Source organism: Melospiza melodia, chromosome 1, assembly GCF_035770615.1.
Source record: "Melospiza melodia melodia isolate bMelMel2 chromosome 1, bMelMel2.pri, whole genome shotgun sequence".
Classification (NCBI taxonomy): Eukaryota; Metazoa; Chordata; class Aves; order Passeriformes; family Passerellidae; genus Melospiza; species Melospiza melodia.
In genome coordinates this window covers 148,980,240-148,993,001 of record NC_086194.1, presented here as the reverse complement: position 1 = coordinate 148,993,001, position 12,762 = coordinate 148,980,240, and the positions used below count along the sequence as shown (strand labels likewise).

The 12,762-nt window shown below is 35.0% G+C and overlaps 1 protein-coding gene across 28 annotated transcripts in view; it reads left to right on the top strand.

Annotated features, from left to right (window-relative positions):
- The window catches only part of RIMS2 (regulating synaptic membrane exocytosis 2), a 444,419-nt gene that overhangs the window by 84,443 nt on the left and 347,214 nt on the right, over nt 1–12,762 (top strand). For 19 of the 28 annotated variants that reach the window (XM_063171399.1, XM_063171358.1, XM_063171261.1 and 16 more), the window contains 2 exons: nt 2,783–2,993; nt 9,703–9,714. In XM_063171399.1, coding sequence (XP_063027469.1) covers nt 2,783–2,993; nt 9,703–9,714 — 223 coding nt within the window. The remainder of the gene's footprint in view (nt 1–2,782; nt 2,994–9,702; nt 9,715–12,762) is intronic. The other 9 variants (XM_063171188.1, XM_063171404.1, XM_063171366.1 and 6 more) reach the window with 1 other exon arrangement.

The window sequence follows — 12,762 nt, the reverse complement described above, 5'->3', positions numbered from 1 at the left end:
AATGAATACTCTGTATTTTGTTTTGAGTACATATTCATTTTAGGTGGTTCTGCTTAGTAAATAGAACACATATTGTGTCTAACTGAATATTTCATAGATTCTGGTCTTCTCTGTTTTAATTTTTTCTGACAGCTATCAATGCATGTAATATTTTTCTCAAAACAGAAAAATATGTAATAAGGAACAATTTTGGCAGATTATGTGTCTCCTACAAAACAAGGATTTTGGAAAACTACTCTGTATAACCTTGGAAAGTTTATACTTTAAAGGAAAAGTTATGACCTTTACATAGATTCTTGTGCCCAAGAGGAAATACAAGTGAAATTATTTCAGTACATGAGGCTTAAGATTTGGCAAAAGCCTTGTCCTTTTTATGCATCAGTGAGACTGGTAAGCAAGTAATCATACAAACAAAGGCTGTAGATTATAAGGAAGCCACAAAACTGAATGCAGCCTAAAAATAAACTTGGAGTTCAGCATAGATAATATGCTTTAAATGAAGAATGCAGTGTTAAGCAAAATTAAAAGGCAGGCAAGGTCTCAGAGATTACATGTGTTATTGATGGAAACAGGCCAGACTACCAACTACCAATTATATAGTGTTGTCAGTGTAAAAACTGAAATGTGCCACATTTCCAGACTTCCAGTTTTTTCAACTTCATTCAGCTCTTGCTTATTAGTAACTTGTGTTTTGCCCCATTCAATGAAGAGCACTCAACAGCGAGCTCTTTGGAAGCAGGGAGAAGGCAGAGGAAGCTCCTCACTCCGGACTGCCCAAATGGCTTTTAGGGCAATGCCAACCCTTCTATCCCTCCTGCAGAGGTCCCAGATGAGCCCCTCTCCCTGCTGGTATGGGTGGGAAAGGGCTGAAGGCGAGGGAAAAGGGAGCCACTGCTGCTGGGAGTCCACACTGCTGGACTCAGGATTGATCTTGAAGTGACACGAGCAGGTACACAGAAAAATGACACATCAGCAGGTGAAGTAACCCTCTTTGCCCCTTGTTGGGAAAGGGCTGGTGGCAGCTGGGAGCTCAGGCTGCAGGTTAGTAGGGAGGAGAGGCACGACTCCAGCCTCCTGTCCTTCCTGCTGGAGAGAGGGAGCTGCCTGCCTGTTCCTACAATTCCTCTGTGGTCTAATGTAAAGTACATTCTTAGGGGAGTTTGCTTGAAAAACAAAGTGAATCCCAACAATTCTTGCCATATGTGTGAATATCCATGGTAAATAACTGCTTGAGTTAATTTTTAACTGACTTGGGTAATATTTGTTTTGGTAGGCACCTCTGAAAATTCTGATGAAATAGTTTTGCATCATTAATTTATATGTGATCTACATAAATGGCATGTTTATGCCAAAGGAAGTTGGTCTCCTGGATTTAGTTGTTTTCTAGGAGGTCATTTTTTGTTCTATCTTATGATTCATGTGTATTTTTTTATTAACTTAATCTCAATATTTTCAAGAAGAATAATTCTAAGGAAAAATAAATGCCTTCTGCAATTTTTTTTTGGTCTTGCTTTACATTTTTAATGTTTCATAAAAAGTGTTTAATTTTTTGGGTTTTGTGTGAACTTATTCAGGGAACTAGAAAATCTGTCTAAATTAGATAAGTAATGTCTAATTTATTAAACTTTAAAGTCTTGATTGCAAAATTAGGCAAGTTGAATTCCATGCTAAGAATTTAAACATCACTGTTCAGACCCCTTTAAATCACAGTGATAAAAAAAAGAAGTGAAGTAAAAGTTCTAAAGTTCTTTTTTTTTTCTCAATGGGTTTGAAACTTTTGTGATATGCAATGTCACCCTTCCCATCTTTTTCAGAATCTGCAAAAGCTAAAATATTATGGCTATTTGCAATGAAAATTAAATTTTCTATGACATAATTTACCTTTACACATTACAACACCTTTTGAAAGAGAGCTTTTGAGAAAAACTACCATTATAGAGCATTAGATGTGTCTGTAGGTTTGGTCAGCATGAGACACTTCCTATTATCATGTATTGATTAGATGATTGTGGACTCAGAAATATGGATGGATTAACATGACAAATTAACATTGCAGCTCTGGACACTCATGGCCACTGACTGCATTTGTTTCTAGTTCTGGAAATAGATGGTAAATGTATTGTGTGTATCTTAAGCAATTTTTCCTGGATTTTACATCTAAGGCTGTCTTCTACTTTACATTTTACTTGAGATGAGAGTTCCTATCCAATGATATGAATGGCTTAAATGATTTATAATTTTGTTAATATGAGGTAACTTATTATGAGCTTAAACCTGGTGATTGGAAAGTCATTGAAAATAATTTTGGAATCATTATTCTATGCAGTGTCGTTAGATAAATGAAGATAAGCTAGATCAAGAGAAGATATTTGCATCTATCTGGTGCGATTAGATAAAGGTATACTTTAAAGAATTAATTAGATTTTTTTCCCACCTCTAAGTTAGTTTATTATTTAACACTTGAGCTCTTGAATCACTTGTCCTGTGTTTCCAGCTGTTGTATTTATAGCAAACATCTGGTCCCACTTAAAGCAAAGTTTCATCTCTTTGTAATAGCTGGACTGTGAGCTCAGTGTTGTCAATGTTGAGCTTCCTCCTAGAGTTAAGTTATAATGAAAATGAAGTAATTCTTGAATGTAGCACTTCTGGAACACCATAAATTAAATATATTTTCTTTACTGCAGTATTTCTCTCTGATTTGTAAAAATGATTATAATTTAGTGACTGTGAAGTATTTGTGGGAAAAAGTAAACAACAACTAATGATCTCTTCTCTTCTGCAGAAAATTACATCAGCAGTTTGAGATGTATAAGGAGCAAGTGAAGAAGATGGGTGAAGAATCACAGCAGCACCAGGAGCAGAAGGGTGATGCCCCAACCTGTGGCATCTGCCACAAAACCAAGTTTGCTGATGGCTGTGGCCATAACTGTTCCTATTGCCAAACGAAATTCTGCGCGCGCTGCGGAGGAAGAGTGTCCCTGCGCTCCAACAAGGTACGGCGCTGTGAGGGCTGGGCAGCAGGCTCCTCCTAAACTCATTGCTTATGAATCCAAATCACATAACTGCTGAAATGGATTTCCTCTAAGGAGAAATCTACTCCAGGGCTTTTTAAGATACCTGGCCTCATTTCATGTAATTTCCAATTGCATATGAATTTGTGATTATGGCTTTTATGTTAATACATATCCTTTTTTGACTAACAAGCAAGTAAATTTTTTTGATTGGAGAATGAATCTCTATTTGAGAAACAGAAGTATATCTAGTGATCTAGTGATGCTAATATTGAGATATTGATTATTACAAAGTAGAGCAAGGATTTGTTTCTTTCCTGCTTGCAAAGGCTCTTCTGTACAAGATTATTGTAGAATTAGTGTTAGAAAATTTTATATAATATAATATTGTGCTTTAAAATATTTATTAGCTATTGTACATATCCACACATATTATGCATATTTATATGTGCATACATATGCAAATGTTAACCTATTTCTGGGAAATAATTAAATGCACTAAGATATATTGTTCTGTATATGCTGGAGTTTATAGTATAACAAGTGGTAAACAGCCATCTGAATTGTTAAAAAAGCTGAAGGATAGGGTATAAAATTCAGCACAACTGATGTAATCACAGAAAACTCCTCTGAGATCATTTTACTCAACATTTTAGATAAAATGTTCATATCTGATACACAGAATCTTTCTCAGATTCTGACACATAGTTGTAGAAGACTTAAGGCAATATTCAGGAAGTATTATGCTAGTCTTTTTTGAAAATATGTATTTTGTAAACAATATAATTTTATTATTTTAATGTTTATTCATGTGATTTTTTTATATAATTTAGTTACATAAGTCAATTTTTTCAGTAATATGCTCATTACAAGTACCATGCAATTGGTAAATATTATCTTTTGTAAGGTAGGAGACAATAGTATGCATGTTATGTATTTCTTGGCCTAAGATTGAAAAGTAGGTTTAAATAACAGACTGAAGTGTTTGATTAACAAAGTATAAAAAAAAATAAAATTTAATAATAGTTCCTGATAATTAAAGTAACTGAGATTGTCTAAATGTGTGAAATCCCCTTGGTTTTCATTAAGGTAACTTAAAAATGCTGCCTTCAGTATGTTTACATATTTTATTTTTTTTTTAAATAACTAAGTCATGTTGCTAGTAATAAGAGAGGTAATTTCTGTATTCATTTCAACTAATTACAAAAACCAATTAGGACAGATATTTGATGTAGGCATATCATTATGCCTACATCCTTAGAAACATAGCGCTAGGAAAAATTCTTCATTTCCTAATGACACATTCTGATACACCATTTAGATTCTCCTTGAGAGGGATCATTTGAACTTGACAGACAGATATATGTCTGACTTCTCTTGACAGATTTCCAATGAGATTCTTCCACAGAGTCTTAGGTAATTCCTACTCACCATGCTCACCACAGATAGCTTTTCTTGCTGTCTAACCCAAATCTGTCTTTCAGTAAGTCAACTTCTCCATTCAGTCTGAGACTGTTCTGCAACACTTCTCAGCTGGCATTTTCTTCTATTTCTTCTTTTTGCTAATGTAGTGTGAGGCTTCCCTGCACCTCATTCATTTTTGTTCTAGATAATTTGTGAATAAGGTGAACAGAGTATCTCTGGACTGATCTGTGAGGCTTTGCTGGTGAAATTTTTGCTTAAAAAAAACCTGATCATTTATTGCTGTTTTTTTTTCTTGTCCTTTCAATAATTAAATTTTCTCATGGATGAATTCATTCCTATTCCATGGCAGCTGAGATTCTTTAAAAGCATGTAATTTCAGCTGAGCAGTAGGACTAAATCCCATTTTCTTACTTTCTCTGTGACTACTTGAAAGAATTCTAATACATGTAACAGATGTGAATTCCCTCTACGAAATCCATTCTGACTTCTCCATGTTTTATCATAATTTATTCACATGCTGGTAATTTTATTGTGTATTTGAGTTTCTAAAACTTTGTCCAGTGTCAGACTCAATTGTCCATTCTTCAATTGATATAATGTTGAAATTCCTTAAAAACATTTTGGGATTTTTGCCAACTTTTATACTTATCAGTGAAAGACTGTATTACAGTTACTAATTATTTTAGACTGGAGATTCTTTACACTAACTATAAATTAATTAAAAGTTTTTTTGTTGACTCACTTTATAGCTTCTCTTTCTGAAATATTAGTTCAAGGTATGTCCTCCAGTTTATTCTGCATGAAATAATATTCTAGAGTAAATACCTTCCTAATCACTGTGAATATGAACAAAAAAGATCTAATTCAGAAAGGGTGTGGCAATCTCCTTTCTTTATGCCTACACTGATTATTCTATTAAAATTATTTTGGTCTACCAGAATTCATCCTTATCTCTCTTCTGAATACAATTTCAGTTTCTGGAAAGATGACTTCTATTAACTTCATATTTTAAATTTGCTTTTTTTGGTCTCTGTAGACATTATATATATATTTAATGTCTGCCTTGGACCTTATAAAAGGTGATACTTATGCTGTCTGAAATGTTCTTTGGTGGATCTGTTTGAGATCTTCATAATATCAAGTTTCAAGCAAAACTCTTGCCTTTTACTCCAGATTCTCCTCCTAAATTGTTTAGTACAGACCAGTATTAGCAGCATGCACCTCAGATGATGGAGAATTGCAAAGAATGCTCCTCTTTCAAAGGTCTCAAGGCTGACTACTGCTTACATGGTTCATGGCCATGAGTAGGAGCAGGGAGTGGAAATGTTTTGACAGTTGTCAGAGCATTAGATTAGGATTCTCAAAATGCTTGGATGATTTATTCCTTTTTCAGTTTTGTTAAAGTGCCTTCAATATGTGAGCATTAGCATTCAGTTCAAGCTGTACAAAATTATCATTATGTGGGAGTTCCTTCTAGCTCAAACAAATAAAAATGATAATGGTAGCACTTCTTCTGTACAATTTATTATCTTGGTGAATGGTGTATTTAGCTAAATGGGGATTAAATTTCAAGGGAGTAAAAAAACCTTGAACAGTCATCTTTTATGTTTATGAACACTTTCAGATTGATTAAAATTTAAATAATAAATCATGTGAGAGCAAGCAGTAATAATTATTATTACTAAGAGTGCCACTGAAATATTAAATATACTCCTGTTCTTTTTTTATTATATACTAATTTGTATAGGGAAATGCACATTGAATGAGTCAGTAGACAGCAGAATGAGGTTTATGCAGGTGAGAAATCTAAATGCTAAAATACAGCCTCCAGATCTGATACAACATTTTGTGCAGCAAATATGAATTTTAGCACCTCAGAATGGCAGTTCACTAAACCAACCTTTTACTTGTACAGAAAGGAAACAATGCTTGTCTAGAAAGTTAACCTAATGCATGCTGAATACCTTCTTTCAGAGTATTTGGCAACTTACTAGCACTTGGAGCCTCTGAACAAACCTTATTTCTTTGTCTTTGAAGAACAATCGTAAGAGATTTTCAGTCATTTTGTAGGACCCAAAAAAAACCATGGGAAACATGCACGGTGTAGGTAGGGAACTTCTCTCAGTTCCCCTGGTTCAGTGCAAGCTTTGCATTCTGATAATTTCCTTGGGGTGGTTTGATTTTGAAAAAAACAAGCTCCCTTTACTGAATGATTCTAATTGCTGGACTTGCAATGGGATCTGTGTGGAGCTGCAACACGAGACTGTAGCATACTTGTGGTAATGCATAATCATTTCCATTCTGTTGAGAATTAGCAAGCACTGAAGAATTAGTCTGTCACAATCAGGTTTTCTAAGTCACTAGGATTTGGAATAAACTCCATGATTTGTTATTGCATACGAGTAAGCTGGTCTTTAGGAAATATGGTTTGAGTTTGCATTTCTCTACAAAAGACACATAATTCTGCAAACATGAGGAAAGGATTCCTCTAAACAGTAAACTACCATTTTGAACCAAGAGATATTGCTCCTTTCCAGTCTGTAAACTTTACTTAAAAACTACTTTGCTTGCAAACTTATACCTAGCAGAACTAATATTCAGAATCTGCATTTCTGTTCTGATTCGCTGGATTCTCTTGATTGTTAAAAACCCCTGTGATTTTAATACAAGCTTTGTTGATATTATCAGTCCTTCAAATGGCAACTGCACAAACTATTTCTGTTATTAGTTTTATTTATTTATTTAAATTGGATAGCTATTTTGATCTCAATAAACAGCAAATGATGGTCTCAATTTCAACAGAAGCTTCATGTTTGAACTCTTTACTCTAAAGCTTTCATAAACCTTAGAGGTTGTTATGATCCTGATAGAGTGAAGAACACAAAGTTTTACCCAGACTTAAAATTTTAGGCAATTAAAGTGAGAAACATACAGTCTTGAAGAGTAGCTTTGGCTCATGCAGTCAGATGCCAGATTTACCTTGTAATAGATCTTTTAAAAAAAGGATAAGGGATAAATACTGACTCATTCTACATTTTTTTTTTTTGAGTATAGGATGGAATTCCACTTATTTTGTTAACATTTCTGTGTGACTGAATACTCATGGAGATAAGACCTTTCTCCTTAAAACCACTGTTAAAATATACCTGCATTTTTGTGTGGAACAGGACAAATACCTCTGTTCTTTGAAAACTGAATTGAATGATTTCTTTAATGTCCTTGCTATTTGAAATGCCTGACTAGGCTGTCTTTCAGATTCTCAATAACATAATTGCTTGCAGTGTACTGCTATGAACTCAAAAATGTTTGACAGTGTGTGTGGAGGAAGTCATAGGTGTTTGGTAAAGTGTGGTGGCGTGCCTTGAACTAATTCTCATATCTTTATATTTTGTAGCTTGTTTCTGAAAAGAGATTCTTAATCCTGGACATTATTCAACACAGGTTGATTGTGTGAATTAAGTCTTGGTTACTGTTATGATCAAAGTACGAATGACAGTATTTTGAATTATGCTTATGGATTATAATTGTCTTGGATAGTAGAGTGTACTTCTTCAGAGGTGAGCATGAGAAATCAAGGTAGATGTTTTCATACAAAATGTCTCTGAACACTGCTTTCTTTCTTACTGCAATGGGACAGGAAACCTTGTTAGGAAAGTATGAGACCACCTGGTACTGAGCAGAAAAATATTTCTCTGCCCACAGAGTGATAATGCATGGATGTCCTGTGATTTAGATCGCTTCCTATGCTATTTACAATTTGTATAACTGAGAACACCACTAAAACCCATAGCATCTTTAAAATGCTTTAATCTTTTGCCACTGAACATAGGATCTTAGAATAAATTGGGTCAGATGGGACCCGTGGAAGTTTTTCTGGACCAATCTCCTGCTCCATGCAGGATTAACTTCAAAGTCAGATGAGGTTTTTAGGACCTTGTTCAACTGAATTGTAAAAACCTCCTAAGAGAGTGAATCCCAAACTCCATGAGACAACCTCTTTCAGTGATTAACAACTCTTGTGATTTTCTGTTTTTCTTACATGCCATACATACCTTAATTGTTACAGTTTGTTCATTTCCTGTGCATCTTCAAGAAAATTCTGTCTTTGTGTTTCCTATAGCTAAAATTCAAATAGTTGAGGGATGCAAGTAGTTCCTGTCTTCCCACATCCTTCCCTATCCCAGCCTTCTTTAGGCTAAACAATCCTATCTCCCTCAGCTTCTCTTTGTATATTGTGTGTTTTATTGCCTGACTGTCTTGTTTGGCCTCTGTTGTATTCTCTCCTGTTTGTTTGTAACTTTAGGATTGGAGGGAACCTAAGCCTTCTCTGAGAGTTAGGTGTTATAAAGTTACATTTCATACAGGTATTGGAAAAACAAATTAATTGTCACCCTTTTTTGGTAAGCAGTTGTATTCCCAGCACAGTCAATGCTTAACCAAGTGCCTTCATTTAGTCTCTGTATTGGCGTGTGAAATTAAAATACCAGATAAAAATCACCATTCTTCATTCAGTAGAAGAGGGAATATTTTTGACTAAAAATATTAAAAGTTATTTTTCTAAAGTATTGCTCCATTTACAATTTAGATAGCTAAGAAGACAATTTCTTTGAGGAAAATAGCCAATAGGAATGTTTGTATATAATATTGATGGGTATGAAAAGGAAAGTATATGTGTTATAGACCTGGCATGACATGCAGCAAACACTTGTGACAAAGTCTGTCTCCTTGTGATTTATAACTCCAGGATTTTACAGATATCTTGAGTGACTAACATGCAGTTTTGCCATTTGAATACCCTCAAGTTGTCTGTAGTAAATAAACATTCTTAATTTCACTGAACTCTTTGCAAGTGCAAAGGATTGATGAATGCTAATCATTTGCAGTATTGGGGTCCAAGGTATGAGCTAGATGCTGCATCCTTTTGATGAGATGACCCATTCTTTTGTGAAGATAATTCAGAAATGACTCACAAATTATTTTTATGATCATCACTTCCTTTGAGCATTTTTTCTACAATTTTTATTATAAGATAGTCTCAATTTCACTCATGAAAAAATCATGAAAATTATTAAAATTACTTATTTTCACTATATCTCCTTCACCACTAGGGAAAATAAGAAATATATATATTACTTCCTTTGATATTTATTTGTTTATCTTACTAAAAAATTCTAGTACTTACTTTTAAAATGGATGTGACTCTTTCCTTATTTGTGTTTTTTTCCCCCTGTCCTTTCTTTCTTGCTTTCGTGGATATGAACTCCAGGAGGACAAAGTGGTTAGAGCCTTTTTTCTGTTTAAAGTTCTTTTCTTTTATGGTCAAATTATTTCCTGCCCTACATTTGCTCTCATTTACACAGGTGTAATTCCCACTGAAGGCAAGGGGAATTACTGTCATTAAAATGAAAGCAATGCTTGGCATAAAAGGCTTAACTGTTTTTCAAATGGCTTTCTAATAACCCGTGAGTTGTTGTGAACAGTGTGCATGATATTCCTCTCTGTTTGCAGCTTTTGTGAGCATGCCCCTGCCTTTCCTTTGCTTTTGCAATATATGTGCACAGCTTAAAATAGTTAAATGTCATTTGTGTCACAGGTGTTTCTTTGATAAAATTCATTTGTGTTCCTGTAGAAGTGGCATAAAGTGATCAAAATGATTTTTACACTCTGTATCACTGATATGTATGCTCTCCACATTTTAGGTTGTAATTTTTTTGGCATGGTAGTTCAGTTCTGATTGTCAATGACAATACAATTAGATACCAGTAAATATTAAGAAAAAATATCTATCTTAAACATTTAGGAATATGCCAGCAATGTCATAGAGTTATCCACTAATATAAATTATTTTCCAAACTGGTTTGTAGGCTTTCCTAAAATCTAGTGCACATACTGTATTCAGCATAATGTCAAAATAATGTTAAATGTTATGCATGTCACTGACATTGTTTGTCTTGATAATAATGCACATAGAGAAAATATTTTACCTTAATCTTTCAGTTTAGCCAGGTTTAAATGGTAGTATAAATCTGAATTTGGGAATGAGCCTGGGTAGGTTTCAATATTTTCACCAAATAAGTGTAATGGTTTCTAAATAAGAGAATTGAGAAAACTACATGAGCTGGTGTAAATCTATTTGTCCATCAAACTCTCTGCTGCATTCTAAATAACTTAAATTACAAAAGCAATTTGCCCTGTAATGCTTGAAAAATAAGTTCCAGATTGAAATGGAGTAAAGAAATTCTTTAAAGTTAGTATACTTTGAGAGAATGGCTTTTTCTACAATAAAATGTAATTTTTTCTTCCTGATAGAAGTGTCAAGGCTCACATTTGACTTGCACATATGATTCAGAAATACTTTGCTTCACACAGAAGTTGTAAGCCATGTGCTGTTGATACCATTGAGGACATACATATCTTTAGTAGCAGGCAAGTGACATTTGAGGTGGGCCATCTCCTGGTGGCCCAGTCTGTTGGAGGGTACACAGCTTTCTTTTGGCCTTTTTCATCGGTGTTTCTCACAGTTAAAAGGCTGAGAAAGTTCAAAAGCTGTGAAGTAACAGCATTTTGTAGAATACAGAGGTAGCTGCTGAATAGAAAAAGCAGATGAAGAAAAGGAACAATTTTCTCCTTGAAGAATGTACCCTTTCTGTATAACCTTGCAAGTAACCGATGCATCCTAACAGTGCTTATTCCCAGTCAGTCCAACAACTGATGCTTGTGATATCATCCATGCTGGAGCCATGTCAGATACTAAATTCACCTGGAAAATAAAATTAAAAAAAACATGTGAAGGTTATACTATTATCTGACTTTACCATGTGCATGTGTTAAGGAGGAAAGGGACAGGAACTTCTCTAGCCAATCAACTAGTTAGATTTTTCCATGAAAAAGGACTGTGGCTTAAGTTGCATTATGTAATGTCTGATTCTGCTGATTTTGAAATAGATATTTTAGAAGGCAGAAAAAACATCCAATACATTAAGTCAACTTTTTCTTAGCTATAACATTGTAAAGAAAGAACAGCAGGGGTATTTTTGTTTATATTTTAGTACTAACTGTAAGGTTAAAAGTCCTGGTGTATTGAATGCAGTGTAATGTATCAAAATAGGTACCTTCAATATAAACAGTGATTTTTGTATGCTACAGCACTTACCAGGAGATTAACACACCCAGTGAAGCCTTAATATTATTTTGTATCCTTTGTTTTCCAGTGTTAGTGTAGAAGGTCTGATTTCCAGTATTTCTTAGGAGGCCTATTCTGTATTTTGGAACAATAGAATGGCAAGTTCAATAGAAAATGCTCCTAGGTAAAGCTATAGATACTTTGTGACTGTTGATGGTTTGTTGACCCAATTTAAAAAATAGCTTTGGAAAATGGGATGTATTCAAAGCATCAGGTCTGTAAAGAGTAAGAAATATATTTTAGTGTAGAAGTAATTGTTACATCTTTTGAATAATATTGCAGGGTAAAGCTGGGACTGCACATGGAGTTGAATAATTGGGACAACCATAAAGCAGTTTACTGGTGCTATTAATGGTGATGGGGAATGGAGTTAGACATGGATCCTGGTTGTGTTTTAGTGTTGTACCCTTAGACACACACAGAAGGGAGCTTAGACTAGATGTCCTTCTATTCCGCTTGTGAGACCCTGCCTGGAGTGCTGCATCCAGCTCTGGGCTCCTCAGCACAGGAAGGACATGGACCTTGGAGTGAGTCCAGAGGAGGCCACCAAGATGATCAGAGGAATCAGAGCCCCTCTCCTATGAGGAAAGGCTGAGATGTTTCTCCAGGCTGAACATCCCAAGAGAAGACTCTGGGAAGACCTTATAGCAGCCTTCCTGCACCTAAAAGGATCCTACAAGGAAGATGAGGACAAATAATTTTAGCAGGGCCTGCTGCAACAGGAAGAGGGGAATAGGGTTGGTTTACTTAGGTACAGGAGGAGGTTTTTAGAGTGTGGGAAGTAAAATGCTGGAACAGGTTGGCAAGAGATGTGGTGGAGTGGTGCTCTGAGCAACCTGGTCAAGTTGAAGCTGGTCCTGTCCCTGTCAGGGGGCTTGGACTAGTTTTGATTTAAAGGTCCATTCCATCCCAAACCATTCTTTGGTTCTATGAGATTAAATATCACTTCAGAGTTTGCAGCTCACTGTGCCTCTTCCCACACAGAACATGGGAGTGACTCATCCATGTCTCAGTCCTTCCTTAGTCAGGTATATAAAGAAGTACTTTTACAAAATTGAGACCCCAGTGTGCCAGAAAGGAATAATTTAAGATTAAAAGAGTTAGTGTCTGAGAAGGAAACAGGTAATGTTTTAAAACTGAAAA